Below are 20170 nucleotides of genomic sequence, written 5' to 3' on the forward strand. Positions count from 1 at the left end.
TACAAACCCAGGCTGTGTAGGTTAGCCCTGGTTGGTAAGGAGGGGTTTTACAGGGCCACTGCTGTGGTAGGTAGCACATGTGGTGGAACACGCAATTAGTTTTACAAGAGCATGTGTGTTCTGGCCTATGAGTGTGTGTGTGTGTGTGTGTGTGTGTGTGTGTGTGTGTGTGTGTGTGTGTGTGTGTGTGTGTGTGTGTGTGTGTGTGTGTGTGTGTGTGTGTGTGTGTGTGTGTGTGTGTGTGTGTGTGTGTGTGTGTGTGTGTGTGTGTGTGTGCACGCATGTACACTACCGTTCATAGTTTGGGGTCACTTAGAAATGTCCTTGTTTTTGAAAGAAAAGCACATTTTTTTGTCCATTAAAATAACATCAAATGGATCAGAAATACAGTGTAGACATTGTTAATGTTGTAAATGACTATTGTAGCTGGAAACGGTACAGAGGCCTAATATCAGCAACCATCACTCCTGTGTTCCAATGGCACGATGTGTTAGCTAATCCAAGTTTATCATTTTAAAAGGCTCATTGATCATTAGAAAACCCTTTTGCAATTATGTTAGCACAGCTGAAAACAGTTGTTCTAATTAAAGAAGCAATAAAACTGGCCTTCTTTAGACTAGTTGAGTATCTGGGGCATCAGCACTTGTGGGTTCGATTACAGGTAATTTACAACATTAACAATGTCTACACTGTATTTCTGATCAATTTGATGTTATTTTAATGGACGAAAAAATGTGCTTCTCTTTCAAAAACAAGGACATTTCTAAGTGACCCCCAAACCTTTGAACGGTAGGGTATGTGTGTTCTGGTCTGTGCTTTCTGGCCTCTGTGTGTGTGTAGTACCCTCACCGACTGTGTTGTGCCAGCGGTTGACAGCAAACAGTCTGCTGCAGGTGACGGTGACAGCGGCAGGGACAGAGAGGTGTGGCAGGGTGTTGGCTGCTACATGTGTCACCGGGGAGTTGGAGGGGAACTTCAACACCATGATCACATCCTGTTGCATCTGGTCCTTGAACATCAGAGGACTCTGGGGAAGGAAACACTATTGAGTAGAAGAGAGGGAGTGTGTAGGATGGAGGATGGAGGGATGGAGGAGGAGGAGAGAGAAGGGGACAGAATGAATAGAGGCAATTAGTGTGGAGGTTAAACAGGTTTCAGACACAGAAAAGCAGGAGAGGAGGGGGATGAGGAAGAGGAAGAGGGGAGAGGGTAGGGGGAGGAGGACAGGAGGGAGGAGAAAGAGGGGAGGGAGGAGGGGAAGAGAAGAGAAGGGGGAAGAGGACCCCCCCGACAGTTTGATGGTCAGACAGACAGACATACATACAGACATATAGGCAGACACACATACACAAATACAGAGACAGACAGGGGTTAGAAACATGAGATGGAATTGTTGTTTATAGTCCATGAAACATCAGGGACAAGGGTTGTCCATCCATTTGCATGTATCTTCACTTGCAAGCAAAGTCGGGACAACATTTTCCTAATGCTAAATAATGTAGGTCATTTTTGTACTTTGCACAACTATTTTGCACTACAAAAATGTGGCGCTCAGTTTAGTTGACTGTATGGGGATAGCAAGGACTATACCCACAACACGTCAGACACGTCAGACAGCTGTGGTAGAACTGGGTCAGTAGGGGGCACTCTTCCCTCTGCTCTACACAATAGACACATCAACTCCTCACTCGATGGAGCCATTGGAAATATGTTGGAAGCAATGGGGACTGGGGAGTTGAAATGGGGAGAGGGTACAAGGAGTGGAGGACATGGTAGAGAAGAGAGCATAGAGAAACCTATTGGCAAAATATTCTCTCTCCCACCATGGAGAGATAGGACTGCCACACAAACCACAAAGACATTCAAACACATACACACACACACACAAACGCACAAACGCGCAAACACACATACACAGACACACTTGCATGGATACACACGCACACAGATAGACAGAGACGCAGTGGAGAGAATTTTTCCAGCATGCCGTGTGTCTCACCAGGTGCATGGCCGAGCTGCGAGGAGGATGTGGCTCGATGAGCAACTGAGACGGAGTCTGTCCAACAATCAGAATCTGCTTCTCCATCGCCTGAGGAGAGAGGAGAGACAGAAAGGGAGGGAGAAAGGGAGAGGAGAGAGGGAGAATAGAGAGAGCAAGGGAGAGAGAGAGAGAGAGAGAGAGAGAGAGAGAGAGAGAGAGAGAGAGAGAGAAAGAGAAAGAGAGAGAATGAGCAGGAGAGCGAGGGAGAGAGGGGGGCGAGAGAGGGAGAGCGAACAGGAAGGTGGGGGAGAGAGAGAGGGAGAGAGGGAGGGAGGATAGAGAGAGCAAGGGGGGGAGAGAGAGAGAGAGAGAGAGAGAGAGAGAGAGACAGGGCGAGACAGCAGGAAGGCAGGGAAGAGAGAGAGAGGGAGGGAGAGAGGGAGGGAGGAAGAGCGAGTGAGCAAGAAGGCGGGGGAGGGAGAGGGGGAGAAAGGAAGAGAGAGGGGGAGAGCAGGGGAGAGGGAGATGGTAGAGAGAGAGATAGAGAAAGGGGGAGGAGAGGGGAGGAGAGAAATAATAGAGAGAGGGGGAGACAGAGAGGAGAAAGATGAGAGAGAGAGGAAGAGGAGAGAAAGAGAGAGAGAGGCCTGCTGTCACTATCAATATTAATCAAAGTGATGGGTCAATGCGTTACTTGACAATGCAAGCAAATCACAACTCAGCCATGCCTCTGAGAAGGGTGGTCGTAGAGGGAGGAGAGGGGTGCACTCCCAATCCGCCTGGGTGCTCCCCCTCCCCCTTCCTCCCCCTTTCCTCCCCCCTCCGCCTGCAGAGTCATCCAAGTGTTAGTATGGAAGAGACAACCCTTTCCCTATTAACATGCTTCAGTTAACCATTCCCATCCCCATCCCGGGACCCTCCACACTAACGCTAACCTGGATTGACATGATGCTAGGACTGCAGCAGTCCCCACATCCATGTTATTGTGCCTGGAACAAAGGCAGAGAGCAAACACACACACATGCAGGCACTCACAAATCACGCACAGCACTAGACAGTACACACCACGCAGTATCTACAGCTTCCATTGGCAACCACATGCCACAGTGGAAGCAGTGTGTTCTGGGTAGAAGGTGATTCTTAGCCAGGACCGTCTACTCATAATCCCTGGGTCACTTCCCATCATGCATAGCACCAGATAGGTGAGGACCCCTGGTCAGTTGAACATCGAGGAATGCCAGTGAATGTTTCCCGTGAGTCGTTGGGCGGCGAACACATTTGGCAACCATTATCAGTCAGTGGCTCTTTACTATGCAGTCAGTCAAGTAATAACCTAGTCCCATTATAGCTATTTTAGGTGAGGGCTGGGGTGAGGGTCACCAGTCTGTTCACATAATGAAATCTGAGCCAGAGATCTGAAAGAACCAGAGGGCCATGTGGAAAACATCAGCCTTTCTTCTGACAATTCATTCTATTCCAGAAAAATGTACGGAAGAATTCCTTCTTCTGGTTCTTCAGGAGAACCTTGGCTGTGTACAAGGTGCTCTATTTCTACAGGCAAAGAAAGAATGCGAGCAGAAAGCGCAGAGAGAAAGGGAGAGAAAAAGAGCAGGGAAAGAGAGAGTGAGAGCAGAGTGATTGAAGGTGATCTGAAGAGCATGTTTTCTCCCGACCATCACAACAGCATGCTAATAGCTCTAATACTCTTGGAGGTCAGTGTGTCACAAAGTCACGTGCATCTCAATCAGCCATCCTGAAGACTTAGCAGGCAGTTCATTCATTTACGAGGCCCTGCCTGTCTTTTGGCTGATAAGTGACATGACACGTACTGTGTACCTGTCTGCTGATATAGCCCCCAGCAACAACCAACCTGCCTGGATGAACACACAGGTATATCAGCAGCTATCACCTGGCCTGGGGGGGGGGACAGACAGACAGACAGACAGACAGGTATATCAGCAGCTATCACCTGGCCTGGGGGACGGACAGACAGACAGACAGACAGACAGACAGGTATATCAGCAGCTATCACCTGGCCTGGGGGGAGGGGGCGGACAGACAGACAGACAGACAGACAGGTATATCAGCAGCTATCACCTGGCCTGGGGGGGACAGACAGACAGACAGACAGGTATATCAGCAGCTATCACCTGGCCTGGGGGAGGGGGGCGGACAGACAGACAGACAGACAGACAGTTATATCAGCAGCTATCACCTGGCCTGGGGGGGAGGGGGGAGGGGGACGGACAGACAGACAGACAGACAGACAGGTATGTCAGCAGCTATCACCTGGCCTGGGGGGCGGACAGACAGACAGACAGACAGACAGACAGACAGACAGACAGACAGACAGGTATATCAGCAGCTATCACCTGGCCTGGGGGGCGGACAGACAGACAGACAGACAGACAGACAGGTATATCAGCAGCTATCACCTGGCCTGGGGGGCGGACAGACAGACAGACAGACAGGTATATCAGCAGCTATCACCTGGCCTGGGGGGCGGACAGACAGACAGACAGACAGACAGACAGACAGACAGACAGACAGACAGACAGACAGACAGACAGACAGGCAGACAGACAGGTATAGTACGTGGTATAGTACTGACTCATCGTACCTGGGAAGTGGGAACTAACTAACACCTGTTTATCAACACCTTAACACCCACATAGAATGAATTCTCCACACACCAAATCAACACGGCTGGGTCATACTAATAGATTGTGTTTTTCTGTGTAGTTGAGATCAGACTTTTGCTCTGGAAGTGTGATGACTGTATGTAGTTCTTAATTATCACATAATTAAATTCTAAAGTATCTATAAGAAACATTTAAGAACAAACATTAACCAAGGCACTACATGCACCCACACAAAGCCAAAATATATTATTTTGAATTCCATCCTTTCATACACTATTAAAACCTTGATGTGAGGTTATGAAGTTAACACGTTATGAAGTTAACATTTCCCATTGTCATCAGTGACTTTGAGATGAGCCAGTGTGGATTGGCTGTAGGTAATCCTTTCACCACAGACAGAAGTTAGCCTGAAGGGTCTCTGGGAATGACCGTCTCTGAGTTGACATGTGAACTACCGTATGTAGAAGTACACTGGCTTGTCTCTAACAATGTTGTCACAACCACAGCTACCATCACCAGGAACCTGTGTCTTTTAAGTTATGTATAGCTTATCAAGGGATCTTCTTATAGTTGAGGTCAACTATTTAAACACTAGCATGTGCTGGCTAGGTGACTGCAGTAAGCATTAATGAAAGCAGCTTCAAAGCTTCTGTCATTAGGAGAACACCTTCATTGGGCTAGCACACAGCCCCCCCCCCCCCCCCATGTTGTTTGTCCCTTCAATAGGCAGTAATGGTCCTTCTAACTGGAGGCTGTGTGACTGGCTGTCTGCAGGAGAACAGCCTCACTGATGAATAATTTGTCTGTTTGTGTCTGAGTGACACAGCAGGGTCTGTATCAGGGGGCTGCTGTCATGTTTTCCATATGAGAAGGCTGTCAGGATCGACATCAAGGCTGCAGTAGGACTGCTGTTCCAGCAGCGCGCCCAGTAGACCTGTCACTGTGCCCTCAGCCAGCCACGGCCCGGACACCTGTCTTAGCCAACCACGTCCAGGGCAGCCCGGCAGCCCGAACGCATGTAACAGCAGCAGCCATCAGCTAGTCTAATCTGACACCTAGTCAGATGAATGATTATCTTTCAATCTGACTTTCTAATTCCTTGACATTTTAATGCCATAATTGCAGCGGTTAATGTCAGCGCTGCGGTTGCACCTGCCAGACAGGTATGAACCAGAATCTGCCTGAAGCCAATCAACACATCCTAAAATGTTCTGGAGCCAATCAACACATCCCAGAATGTTTTGGAGCCTATAAGCACATCCACTCAGAATGGCTGACTGACTGGCTGGCTGACTAACTGACAGGCTGGCTGACTAACTGACAGGCTGGCTGACTAACTGACAGGCTGGCTGACTAACTGACAGGCTGGCTGACTAACTGACAGGCTGGCTGACTAACTGACAGGCTGGCTGACTAACTGACAGGCTGGCTGACTAACTGACAGGCTGGCTGACTAACTGACAGGCTGGCTGACTAACTGACAGGCTGGCTGACTAACTGACAGGCTGGCTGGGTCAGCTAAAAGAAAACCATGTTGGGATCCTATGACTGGGAGCAGCTCCACACATGGCTGCCACATTATTTCCACCAATACACAGGATCCCACTACTTCCACCATTATCAGGCAAATCGATACTTGTTGTGCGTGCCAAAAAGCAGCCTTTCCCCATAGGGCTCTGGTCAAAAGTACTGCACTGTGTAGGGAACAGAGTGCCATTTGGGATGCAGATTTGATGTTTATCTCTAATTGTAGTGCTTATCTGAAGTATTGAACTCTTTCTTCCTTCCGCTACATATCATCTCTCACAGACTCACTTGTTATTTTGCTGACTTGACCTTAGGTTCCTGCTTCTGAGTTAATGACAGACAGTAATGAATTCACCTGCTATGGAGTAAAAATAAGAGGATCTGACGAAGGAATCAAGGTATTCAGGCGTACCTTCTTTAGTATTTATCATATCTGTTGCATTTAGCTGAGCTAAGTCCTCCCTCCAACACACAGACCCATGTTAGAAAGGACACAGCATCAACTGGCCACCACCATTAGGCAGTATGAAGCTACACGGTCAGCTCCCATCCCAACACTATCGCCTCGCAGGGTGGCAGACAGACAGACAGCTTCCAAAACCTCACAGCCGGATGACTCCAATAATTGCCATTGTCTGAAAAAGCCTGAGAGGAAATAATGAAAACCAAAGCCGTTGTCCATATTGTTTGGTAATTAGGCAGCTGAGTGATTTGCATAGTGGTCACTTGATAGATAAAGGCGGCCCGGGAAGTGACGGGATATAAATGAGTTGTTTTGCAGACGACAGATGGTGGATATCACAGGGAGAGGAGATCACACTGGAAACACCACACTGCTGCTGCATGCCAGCTGCTACTGGTGTAGTCTCAGCTCCCCTCCTCCTCCTCCTCTCGACCGCTCTACCTCCCTCTCTCTCTACCTCAACCTCCCCTTCCCTCTCCTTATCTCGCTCTACCTCCCTCTCTCTCTACCTCCCTCTCTCTCTACCTCAACCTCCCCTTATCTCTCTCTACATCCCTATCTTCTTCTCTCCCTTCCTCTCCCTCTTCCACTCTCTCTCTCTAAATCACTCACTCTACCCCGCCCCACCCCTCTCCTCTCTCTCGCTCTCTCCCTCTCACTCTACCTCCCTCTCACTCTACCTCCCTCTCACTCTACCTCCCTCTCACTCTACCTCCTTCTCGCACTACTTCTCTCTCTCTCTTCCTCTTCCTCACCCTCTCCCTCTGAGACCTCCTCCCCTCTCTGTCTCTGCAATTAAGCTATTCACAGCTTCCTCCTGCTCAGAGAACAGCTCAGATCTAGTCAATTAATTAAATGTAAATGAGAGGATTCACTCCCATGTCTATTCACAAGATGACCCCTTGATAATTTATATCAAACAACACTTCAGACTAACATTCATTGACCTGGGTGTGAATGTGAGTGAGTGAGTGAGTGAGTGAGTGAGTGAGTGAGTGAGTGAGTGAGTGAGTGTGCGGGTCTGCAGTAGTATAGGGGCAAAACATAATAATGTCAATAGTAAATGGAGTGAATGAGAGATAGAAAATCAAAATACCCTTAACTTTGTACTGTATTGATCATGTATTTGCAACAACTATACTGTAAACCCATATCCGTGTGCACTCTGTATGTGTTTTATGCAATTGTTGTCATCTATTTCATGTTGTCTGTAAATGTTTAGGGTTTAATATCTTTGATGCGAGACAAATTCCAGTGAAATACCAAATAAATGAACTGAACTGAACGTGGATAGACAGAAGCTGCAGTATCTGTCTATGCTGGAGCTGGGTAGATGGGATGGTTGGGGTGAGGGGGTGTTTGGTGTCCATGGTGACAGTGACGTGCGTATCGTAGCATGTCGTGTTATGGTGTACCTCTCGGAGGGCGGGGTCAGTGATGCTGTCCAGGCTGACGGAACCCTCGTAGGTCAGCTGGTGAAAGACATTGAGGGCGCGCACCGCCTCAGGCCCGCGCTGCTTGTAGCCGAAAATAAGGTCAACCCACTGATGCAGCTGACACGACACAAACTCACTTTCCAGGGCCTGTCAGAAAACACAGACACAGGCAGCGGGGTTAGAGGGGAAAGGCACCCGGAAGCATGAAAGCACACAGTAAACACACAGTACACATAACACACACAACACAACACATGCAGGGTGAGTAGAGGATAAAGGCAGCCAGCAGCATAAAAACACACACAGTAAACACACAGCAATACACACATCGGAAACAATAACACACACCACGCAACCCAACACAAGTTACACTACACACAGTCAATGTTACTGTACATACAACTGACAACATCATTGCACTGCTCAACACATAAACCCCACTGCACTAGTTGTTGTAAAAGAGGAAAACTACTATTGAACCTAAAGCATTCAGTGATAATATGGAATCCTGAGTTTTGATAGCAGTAATTCTCTCTCCAGACTGTGATAAAACTCCATCCCAAATGGCACCCTATTCCCTATATAGTGCACTACTTTTGACCACGCCCTTATCAAAAGTAGTGCACTAGCTATATAGGGAATAGGGTGCTATTTGGGACTAAAACTAATAAACAGGATGAGCCTCAGGGAGCCTGTTTAATGTCTCCAGTATGATATCAGCCAGGTATCATGTTTCTTCTCTGTCTATTAAAAACAATGGCTAGTCATCTTTCCCATGGAGCTGTTCAATACTAATGGAGATCCACTTTACTGTAAGCCGTGTGTGTGTGTGTGTGTGTGTGTGTGTGTGTGTGTGTGTGTGTGTGTGTGTGTGTGTGTGTGTGTGTGTGTGTGTGTGTGTGTGTGTGTGTGTGTGTGTGTGTGTGTGTGTGTGTGTGTGTGTCTGCGTGCGTGTACTGGTGTGTACGGAGAGGAACATGAATTTCTGATGGGAGTCTTAAGTGTGTTTTAGATATCAAAGTAAAGATAACCACAGTATTCCTGTGATCTTACACTGGCCCCTATGGTAGACAAAGTTACTGTTGTGTTACATCACTATGGTAGACAAAGTTACTGTTGTGTTACATCACTATGGTAGACAGTGTTACTGTTGTGTTACATCACTATGGTAGACAAAGTTACTGTTGTGTTACATCACTATGGTAGACAAAGTTACTGTTGTGTTACATCACTATGGTAGACAGTGTTACTGTTGTGTTACATCACTATGGTAGACAGTGTTACTGTTGTGTTACATCACTATGGTAGACAGTGTTACTGTTGTGTTAGATCACTATGGTAGACAAAGTTACTGTTGTGTTACATCACTATGGTAGACAGTGTTACTGTTGTGTTACATCACTATGGTAGACAGTGTTACTGTTGTGTTAGATCACTATGGTAGACAAAGTTACTGTTGTGTTACATCACTATGGTAGACAAAGTTACTGTTGTGTTACATCACTATGGTAGACAGTGTTACTGTTGTGTTACATCACTATGGTAGACAAAGTTACTGTTGTGTTACATCACTATGGTAGACAGTGTTACTGTTGTGTTACATCACTATGGTAGACAAAGTTACTGTTGTGTTATATCACTATGGTAGACAGTGTAACTGTTGTGTTAGATCAATATGGTAGGCAGTGTTACTGTTGTGTTACATCACTATGGTAGACAGTGTTACTGTTGTGTTACATCACTATGGTAGACAGTGTAACTGTTGTGTTATATCACTATGGTAGACAGTGTTACTGTTGTGTTACATCACTATGGTAGACAGTGTTACTGTTGTGTTATATCACTAGGGTAGACAGTGTAACTGTTGTGTTATATCACTAGGGTAGACAGTGTAACTGTTGTGTTATATCACTATGGTAGACAGCATTACTGTTGTGTTATATCACTATTGTAGACAGTGTTACAGTTATGTTACCTCACTATGGTAGACAGCATTACTGTTGTGTTATATCACTAGGGTAGACAGTGTAACTGTTGTGTTATATCACTAGGGTAGACAGTGTAACTGTTGTGTTATATCACTAGGGTAGATAGAGTTACTGTTGTGCTATATTACTATGGTAGACTTATAGTGCTTATGTTATTATTGTTCTTATTGTCGACCCAGTGGTCACACACTACAACTCCAGCAGCAGATACGCATAAAGACATGCTGCAGGAGTTTACACTCTCCCTCCCACAGGACAATAACAGGCTCTATCAACAGAGTGGAGCTAGCTTGAGCGCACAGACAGAGCTGAGCACAGAGGGAGCTGAACTAGCCATGGGGCATGTCACCACGATTGAATCTGGCACATGCAAAGATGGGAACTGGAGGGAGGAGGGTTGGAGGGAGAGTGGGAGAGGGAAGGAGAGAGAGAGAGAGAAGGAGAGAGAAAGAGAGAGAAAGAGAGAGAATAAAAGGTAACGTAAGAGGGAAGCAGAAAATGAAGAATGCCATAATGAGATCTGAGAGCAGGATGAGTGAGGACAGTGACGGAGAGTGAAGATGATGAGTCTCTAGGTATCCATCCAAGGATTCCGCATGTATGCTAATATCTATATTACAAGATAAGAGGATAAAAACACTGTGCAACAACCCCCCCCCCTGCCGAGGCCCTCCATGTCCCTCCTCCTCTCTGTGCCACCAATTTACCTCCCCCTCCTCTCTGTGCCACCCATCCACCTCCCTTCTCCTATCTGTGCCACCCCTCCACCTCCCTCCTCCTCTCTGTGTCACCCTTTCACCTCCCTCCTCCTCTCGGTGCCACCCCTCCACCTCTCTGTGCCACCCCTCCACCTCCCTCCTCCTCTCTGTGCCACCCCTCCACCTCCCTCCTCCTCTCTGTGTCACCCTTTCACCTCCCTCCTCCTCTCGGTGCCACCCCTCCACCTCTCTGTGCCACCCCTCCACCTCCCTCCTCCTCTCTGTGCCACCCCTCCACCTCCCGGTGCCACCCCTCCACCCCCCTCCTCCTCTCTGTGCCACCCCTCCACCTCCCTCCTACTCTCTGTGCCAGCCCTCCACCTCCCTCCACCTCTCTGTGCCACCACTCTACCTCCCCCTCCTCTCTGTGCCACCCCTCCACCTCCCTCCTCCTCTCTGTGCCACCCCTCCACCTTCCCCTCCTCTCTGCCCCCCACAGCTCTCTGTGCCACCCCTACACCTCCCTCCTCCTGTCTGTGCCACCCCTCCACCCCCCTCCTCTCTGTGCCACCCCTCCACCTCTCTGTGCCACACCTCCACCTCCCTACTCCTCTCTGTGCCACCACTCCACCTTCCCCTACTCTCAGTGACACCCTCCACCTCCCCCTCCTCTCTGTGGCACCACTCTACCTCCCCCTCCTCTCTGTGCCACACCTCCACCTCCCTCCTCCTCTCTGAGCCACCACTCCACCTTACCCTCCTCTCTGTGCCACCCCTCCACCTCTCCCCTCCTCTCTGTGCCACCACTCCACCTCTCTGTGCCACTACTCCACCTTCCCCTCCTCTCTGTGCCACCCCTCCACCTCCCCCTCCTCTCTGTGCCACCCCTCCACCTCCCCCTCCTCTCTTTGCCACCACTCCACCTTCCCCTCCTCTCTGTGCCAACCCTCCACCTCCCCCTCCTCTCTGTGCCCCCCCTCACCTCCCTCCACCTCTGTGCCACACCTCCATCTCCCTCCTCCTCTCTGTGCCACCACTCCACCTCCCCCTCCTCTCTGTGCCACCCCTTCACCTCCCTCCAACTCTGTGCCACACCTCCATCTCCCTCCTCCTCTATGTGCCACACCTCCATCTCCTCCACCTCCCTGTGCCACCACTCCACCTCTCTGTGCCACCCCTCCACCTCCCTCCATCTCTCTGTGCCACCCCTCCACCTCCTCCTCCTCTCTGTGCCACCCCTCCACCTCCCTCCATCTCTCTGTGCCACCACTCCACCTTCCCCCACCTCTCTGTGCCACCCCTCCACCTTCCCCCACCTCTCTGTGCCACCACTCCACCTCCCTCCACCTCTCTGTGCCACCCCTCCACCTCCCTCCACCTCTCTGTGCCACCACTCTACCTCCCCCACCTCTCTGTGCCACCCCTCCACATTCCCCCACCTCTCTGTGCCACCACTCCACCTCCCTCCACCTCTCTGTGCCACCCCTCCACCTCCCTCCACCTCTCTGTGCCACCCCTCCACCTCCCTCCACCTCTCTGTGCCACCACTCCACCTCCCCGTCCTCTCTGTGCCACCCCTCCACCTCCCCCCACCTCTATGTCCCACCACTCCACCTCCCTCCACCTCTCTGTGCCACCCCTCCACCTCCCTCCACCTCTCTGTGCCACCACTCCATCTCCTCCACCTCTCTGTGCCACCACTCCATCTCTCTGTGCCACCCCTCCACCTCCCTCCTCTCTGTGCCACCCCATCCACCTCCCTCTTCTCTGTGCCACCCCTCCACCTCCATCAACCTCTCTGTGCCACCCCTCCACCCCCCCTCCTCTCTGTGCCACCCCTCCACCTCCCTCCATCTCTCTGTGCCACAACTCTACCTCCCCCTCCTCTCTGTGCCACACCTCCACCTCCCTCCACCTCTCTGTGCCACCACTCCACCTCCCCCTCCTCTCTGTGCCAACCATTCACCTCCCTCCACCTCTCTGTGCCACACCTCCATCTCCCTCCTCCTCTATGTGCCACACCTCCATCTCCTCCACCTCTCTGTGCCACCACTCCACCTCTCTGTGCCACCCCTCCACCTCCCTCCACCTCTCTGTGCCACCCTCCACCTCCTCCTCCTCTCTGTGCCACCCCTCCACCTCCCTCCATCTCTCTGTGCCACCACTCTACCTCCCCCACCTCTCTGTGCCACCCCTCCACCTTCCCCCACCTCTCTGTGCCACCACTCCACCTCCACCTCCCCCTCCTCTCTGTGCCAACCATTCACCTCCCTCCACCTCTCTGTGCCACCCCTCCACCTCCCTCCACCTCTCTGTGCCACCCCTCCACCTCCTCCTCCTCTCTGTGCCACCCCTCCACCTCCCTCCATCTCTCTGTGCCACCACTCTACCTCCCCCACCTCTCTGTGCCACCCCTCCACCTTCCCCCACCTCTCTGTGCCACCACTCCACCTCCACCTCCCCCTCCTCTCTGTGCCAACCATTCACCTCCCTCCACCTCTCTGTGCCACACCTCCATCTCCCTCCTCCTCTATGTGCCACACCTCCATCTCCTCCACCTCTCTGTGCCACCACTCCACCTCTCTGTGCCACCCCTCCACCTCCCTCCACCTCTCTGTGCCACCCCTTCACCTCCTCCTCCTCTCTGTGCCACCCCTCCACCTCCCTCCATCTCTCTGTGCCACCACTCTACCTCCCCCACCTCTCTGTGCCACCCCTCCACCTTCCCCCACCTCTCTGTGCCACCACTCCACCTCCCTCCACCTCTCTGTGCCACCCCTCCACCTCCCTCCACCTCTCTGTGCCACCCCTCCACCTCCCTCCACCTCTCTGTGCCACCCCTCCACCTCTCTGTGCCACCCCTCCACCTCACTCCACCTCTCTGTGCCACCACTCCACCTCCCACTCCTCTCTGTGCCACCCCTCCACCTCCTCCCACCTCTCTGTGCCACCACTCCACCTCTCTGTGCCACCCCTCCACCTCCCTCCACCTCTCTGTGCCACCACTCCATCTCCTCCACCTCTCTGTGCCACCACTCCATCTCTCTGTGCCACCCCTCCACCTCCCTCCACCTCTCTGTGCCACCCCATCCACCTCCCTCCTCTCTGTGCCACCCCTCCACCTCCCTCCTCCTCTCTGTGCCACCCCATCCACCTCCCTCTTCTCTGTGCCACCCCTCCACCTCCCTCCACCTCTCTGTGCCACCCCTCCACCCCCCCTCCTCTCTGTGCCACCCCTCCACCTCCCTCCATCTCTGTGTGCCACCACTCTACCTCCCCCTCCTCTCTGTGCCACACCTCCACCTCCCTCCACCTCTCTGTGCCACCACTCCACCTCCCCCTCCTCTCTGTGCCACCCCATCCACCTCCATCTTCTCTGTGCCACCCCTCCACCTCCCTCCACCTCTCTGTGCCACCCCTCCACCTCCCCCTCCTCTCTGTGCCACCCCTCCACCTCCCTCCACCTCTCTGTGCCACCCCTCCACCTCCCTCCACCTCTCTGTGCCACACCTCCACCTCCCTCCACCTCTCTGTGCCACCCCTCCACCTCTCTGTGCCACCCCTACACCTCCCCCACCTCTCTGTGCCACCACTCCACCTCCCTCCACCTTTCTGTGCCACCCTCCACCTCCCTCCACCTCTCTGTGCCACCCCTCCACCTCCCTCCACATCTCTGTGCCACCCCTCCATCTCTCTGTGCCACCACTCCATCTCCCCCTCCTCTCTGTGCCACCACTCCACCTCCCTCCACCTCTCTGTGCCACCCCTCCACCTCCCCCACCTCTCTGTGCCACCACTCCACCTCCCTCCACCTCTCTGTGCCACCCCTCCACCTCCCTCCACCTCTCTGTGCCACCCCTCCACCCCCTCCACCTCTCTGTGCCACCACTCCATCTCTTTGTGCCACCCCTCCACCTCTCTGTGCCACCCCTCCACCTCCCTCCACCTCTCTGTGCCACCACTCCACCTCTTTTTGCCACCCCTCCACCTCTCTGTGCCACCACTCCACCTCCCCCTCCTCTCTGTGCCACCCCTCCACCTCCCCCCACCTCTCTGTGCCACCACTCCACCTCCCTCCACCTCTCTGTGCCACCCCTCCACCTCCCTCCACCTCTCTGTGCCACCACTCCATCTCCCCCTCCTCTCTGTGCCACCACTCCACCTCCCTCCACCTCTCTGTGCCACCACTCCACCTCCCCCTCCTCTCTGTGCCACCACTCCACCTCTTTGTGCCACCCCTCCCCCTCTCTGTGCCACCCCTCCACCTCCCTCCACCTCTCTGTGCCACCCCTCCACCTCCCTCCACCTCTCTGTGCCACCACTCCATCTCCCCCTCCTCTCTGTGCCACCACTCCACCTCCCTCCACCTCTCTGTGCCACCACTCCATCTCCCCCTCCTCTCTGTGCCACCCTTCCACCTCTCTGTGCCACCCCTCCACCTCCCTCCACCTCTCTGTGCCACCACTCCACCTCCCTCCACCTCTCTGTGCCACCACTCCATCTCCCCCTCCTCTCTGTGCCACCACTCCACCTCTTTGTGCCACCCCTCCACCTCTCTGTGCCACCCCTCCACCTCCCTCCTCTCTGTGCCACCCCTCCACCTCCCCCTCCTCTCTGTGGACCCCTCCACCTCCCTCCACCTCTCTGTGCCACCCCTCCACCTCCTCCTCCTCTCTGTGCCACCCCTCCACCTCTCTGTGTGCTAGGTTGATGTAGATATAGCAGCCTCCCTCCAGTAGAGAAGGAGAGCAGAGGGAGAGAGCAGAGGAGGAGAAGAGATCTGAGCTTACGGAAAGGTCACCTCTGCTCGCCGCTAATCCCCCCCCCAGCCCCTTCCCCACCCCTACCTCCCTCCCCCCAGCTCTGTCACTCCTGCTGAAAAGGTCAAGTGTGTTCCTACCCCATACCCCACATCCTACCCCCAATAACATTGTAGAACTGTAGAACCCCCACCCCCCCCCCCCATAATCTCATAATCTATAATAGTGTGTGTGTGTGTACGAGTGTGTGTGTGTTTGTATGTGTGGGTTTGAAATGTGATGAGAAGTGAAACACTGTGTGTCTCCAGGCTGGACTGGTTGAGAGGCTGGCAGAGGGTGGAGCGAGAGTTCACGTTCTGTCTCTGTGTGTCTCTGTGTCTCTCTCTGTGTGTGTGTGTGTGTGTGTGTATGCGTGTTGCTCAAAAGGGGCCTGCAGGGAGAACAGGGTTGTACTGGGTTGACACACACACACAAACAGCACACAGCACACAGCCACACACACACACACGCAAACACACGCAAACACACACACGCAGCTAAATGATGATTGATGAGTCCAGCATTAGGTAACATTATAGGGGACACTTACTGGCCCCCTCATTTAGTGACATCAACGGGGTCAACTGCAGATTGTGTTAGTATCGAGCAGTGCACACAGACATACAGAGTGAGGGGGAGGAGGGGGGGAGAGGGAGGAGGAGAGGGGAGAGGCTGGGGTAGGAAAGAGGAGGGGATGATAGAGGAGGAAAGGAAAGGGTGGTACAAAATGAGAGGACAGAGGAGGAGACAAGGGTGACAAAAGCAGGAGAGGAAAGGAACAGAGCAGATGGTGGGAGGAGAGGAGGAGAGGTGTTTAGTTCCTCACCATCCGGTTGATCCTGACAAAGTCCTCAGGCTTGTTGGCCCAGGGAGGCAGCTCTACATCACACACCATCTTGCCATCCTCCCTCTGGCCCAGGTGGTAACCATTACTATTACCAAACATCTCCGGCAGGTAGTAGAACTCTGGAATCAACTCCTGTTGGAGACAGGCATTACCACATTATTATACACATGTTATTATACTACATGATTACACGTTTTATTACACAGGGCAGGTAGTAGGATCAACAAGGGGAGGAGAGATGTAAGGCGAGTAAATGGACTCTGCACGTGTGTGTGTCTTCAGGGGGAAAGGTAATACAAGACAAATAAACAGCAGGCCATGGGTGTTGAGAGGTGCTGTAACAGTTATTTCAGTGGTGTGTGTGTGTGTGTGTGTGTGTGTGTGTGTGTGTGTGTGTGTGTGTGTGTGTGTGTGTGTGTGTGTGTGTGTGTGTGTGTGTGTGTGTGTGTGTGTGTGTGTGTGTGTGTGTGTGTGTGTGTGTGGTGATGAGGTCAGGACCTCGGCACAGAGAGGAAGAAATACACTCCCATGATCCTCCCTGGTGTGATTCCAACTTAAAAATAAAATAAACAACTAGCTGACCCTGGAGACACCCTTTAGCCCAGTGGTCACCAACCTGAGTCAAAATGCAAGCCGAGAGCTACGCTCTCATGAAGTAAAAAATGTAAGTCTATGCATCATTAACCTAATAAAAACAGGTCTGTAGGGATGACATCTGTGCAGTAGGCCTATTGGCTATGCTTGGCCTGCCAGTATGGTTCTTCTCAGCTCACATTATATTTCAAAACTCGAGCTACATAAACAAAATAAATCAGTTGTTGTTCTACTTGCGAGGCATAGCTGAGCATACATTTAAATACTAGCATTTTTATTTTGTACCTGTTTCCTCCAGCATCTTCACAAGATCCTTAGCTGTTTTTCTGGGATTAATTTGCACTTTTCACATCGAAGTACATTCATCTCTAGGAGACAGAACGCGTCTCCTTCCTGAGCAGTATGACGGCTGCGTGGTTCCATGGTGTTTATACTTGCGTACTATTGTTTGTACAGATGAACGTTGGAAATTGCTCCCAAGGATGAACCAGACTTGTGGAGGTCTTGGCTAATTTCTTTTGATTTTCCCATGACGTCAAGCAAAGATGCACTGAGTTTGAAGGTAGGCCTTGAAATAGATCCACAGGTACACCTCCAATTGACTCAAATGAAGCAATTAGCCTATCAGAAGCTTCTGAAGCCATGACATCCTTTTCTGGAATTTTCCAGGCTGTTTAAAGGCACAGTCAACTTAGTGTATGTAAACCTCAGACCAACTGGAATTGTGATGCAGTGAATTATAAGTGAAATAATTTGTCTGTACACAATTGTTGGAGAAATTGCTTGTGTCATGCACAAAGTAGATGCCCTAACCGACTTGCCAAAAGTATAGTTTGTTAACAAGACATTTGTGGAGTGGTTGAAAAACGAGTTTTAATGACTCCAACCTAAGTGTACGTAACTGTAGTTGCCATCACACTCAGGTCAGGTCCATCTCCAGTCAGACTACTGTGCAGGCGTACTAATAACAGAATGATAGCATGGTAATAACAGAAATATAGGGATACTTAACACCTGAACTGAACAATCTCCCACTCTTCTTTAAAGACAAATAAAACATCAACAACCTAATTAAATGTCCCAAGTATTATTTAAGTTACCCATTACAAATGGGTTGTGTAACAAAGTTTTTATTTGTATTACTTAAAATGCCACTTTCCATTACTGAGAGCCTTTAGGAGCACAAGACCGGATGCTCCCTTTTTAGTCAGACAGTCAGCAAGCTGTTCCTTTGTGGCCGACCACAGAATCCGCTGGATTCTCTGTGCTTGAATAAGTTCCTTAATGCTGCTAATCTCAAGACAAAGTCTTTTCTCTGTGACAGACTTGGTGGACTTGACAGCATCAACTAGGGAGTTGCTGTCAGTGACACAAACTACAGGTAGAATGTGCCATTTTGCCTCAGCAGTGGTAAGCTCTGAAAACAGAGTTGCCAGAAAGGTGGCATTGTCAATTCCATCCACAAGAGCAAGTGTTTCTCAAGCAAGTTTGCTTCGGACAACCCTTCTGTTCCTTTCTGACTGGCAACAGATGGTGAGAATCTTCCTTTTTCATCCATTAACATGATTAGATGTCCCCCTTGTGTGCCTCCATCTGTAAGGTTCCCCAGGGAAGCATAACTGAAGATAGTCATCTTTTCCAACATGCTGAAACTTTAGTCACTTGTTGATTTCAGTTCATGAACATCTTTGTTTGTCTCTTGAATGGTTTATACAGTGGGGTGTTTAGTGTTGGATGCCAAGTTGCATCCATCAAACATTACATCATGTCTACTCTGTCGAGCAACCCTTAGAATTTTACCCATCTTTGACCTCAATTGATCAGCTTCAATTCCACAGGTCGGGGAATTGCTTTGTACGGCTCTTGAAGAATCTGGGTGGATGGGTTGAAGATTATTGATATAGCTTTCCTGTTGCATCAGTATTGTTCGGTCAAATGTAATAAACCCTATGTCAACATAACAAAAATGATCATGCTCCTCACGGCCGACCTGGAAAACAGCTTTGAGGAGTGGAATCACAGTAGCAAATGTCTGTGAGCCACCCCAGATGAAGTCATCAACATGACAGGCAAGTACTCCAGTCACATTGCAGTCTTGATCAAACCAATAGAAGACTGCAGGATCCACTAGTGACATCTTTCCACCTGTACTCAGCATTGTTGCCTTGACTTTGTTGTACCAGTAATGATGCATCTGCCAGTCCATACACACACTTTTTTAGTTTCCACAGTGTTCCTTCACTCTTAGATTCAGGCGGAGGTCAGCTGTGAATGTCCCTTGACAGCTCTGTTCCCTGCAGAAATGCAGATTTGATGTCTATGGAATGAAGTTCCATTTTTTTCTGGCAGATCACTGTCAGCAGCAATCTGAGTGACTCTGAGGCCCATGTCGGTGAGTCTTTTGGGAGTTCTCTAGCAGCCAGCTCCTCAAAACCTCTAGCCACTAAACATGCTTTTGGCACCATTCCAGGTAAGGATTCATTAAGGGTACACACCCACCTTGTTGACACAGCTGAGTCAGCTTACCTGTTGTACCAGAACATGTAGCTGGTTCAGAGAACTCCTTTGGCTTTTCCTGCTCTTCCAATGACTGTTGCTGTGTGGAAAAAACCACTCTCTGTCCATGTATTTAACAGTTTGTCCAGTTTCAGATTAGAACCACCATGTTGTCTTAATACAATATATAATATTTCCTCATTTAAAACCCCAACAGTATTACCTGTGTCATTGTTGAAGCTTTCTGCTCCATTTCCTGTTTCAGTGTCAATATCATTTTTTTTTCAAGATTTATTTAACCTTTATTTAACCAGGTAGGCTAGTTGAGAACAAGTTCTCATTTACAACTGCGACCTGGCCAAGATAAAGCAAAGCAGTGTGACACAGACAACAACACAGAGTTACACATGGAATAAACAATAAACAAGCCAATAGCACAATAAACAAGTTAATGACACAGTAGAAAAAAAATAAAGTCAATATACAGTGTGTGCAAAAGGCATGAAGAGTTTGGCAATAAATAGGCCATAGGAGCGAATAATTACAATTTAGCAGATTAACACTGGAGTGATAGATGAGCAGATGATGATGTGCAAGTAGAGATACTGGTGTGCAAAAGAGCAGAAAAGTAAATAAAAACAGTATGGGGATGAGGTAGGTAGATTGGGTGGGTTATTTACAGATGTACTATGTACAGCT

General features: G+C 50.4%; 1 protein-coding gene across 1 annotated transcript in view; it reads right to left on the reverse strand.

Moving 5' to 3' along the window:
* The window catches only part of LOC135553390 (neurobeachin-like), a 334327-nt gene that overhangs the window by 13693 nt on the left and 300464 nt on the right, over positions 1 to 20170 (reverse strand). Inside the window, exons 49-52 of the mRNA XM_064985529.1 lie at positions 16361 to 16513; positions 8029 to 8196; positions 2000 to 2089; positions 850 to 1042 (exon numbers count right to left, since the gene is read on the reverse strand). Of these exons, the coding sequence (XP_064841601.1) occupies positions 850 to 1042; positions 2000 to 2089; positions 8029 to 8196; positions 16361 to 16513 (604 nt within the window). The remainder of the gene's footprint in view (positions 1 to 849; positions 1043 to 1999; positions 2090 to 8028; positions 8197 to 16360; positions 16514 to 20170) is intronic.

Source organism: Oncorhynchus masou, chromosome 13, assembly GCF_036934945.1.
Source record: "Oncorhynchus masou masou isolate Uvic2021 chromosome 13, UVic_Omas_1.1, whole genome shotgun sequence".
Lineage (NCBI taxonomy): Eukaryota > Metazoa > Chordata > Actinopteri > Salmoniformes > Salmonidae > Oncorhynchus > Oncorhynchus masou.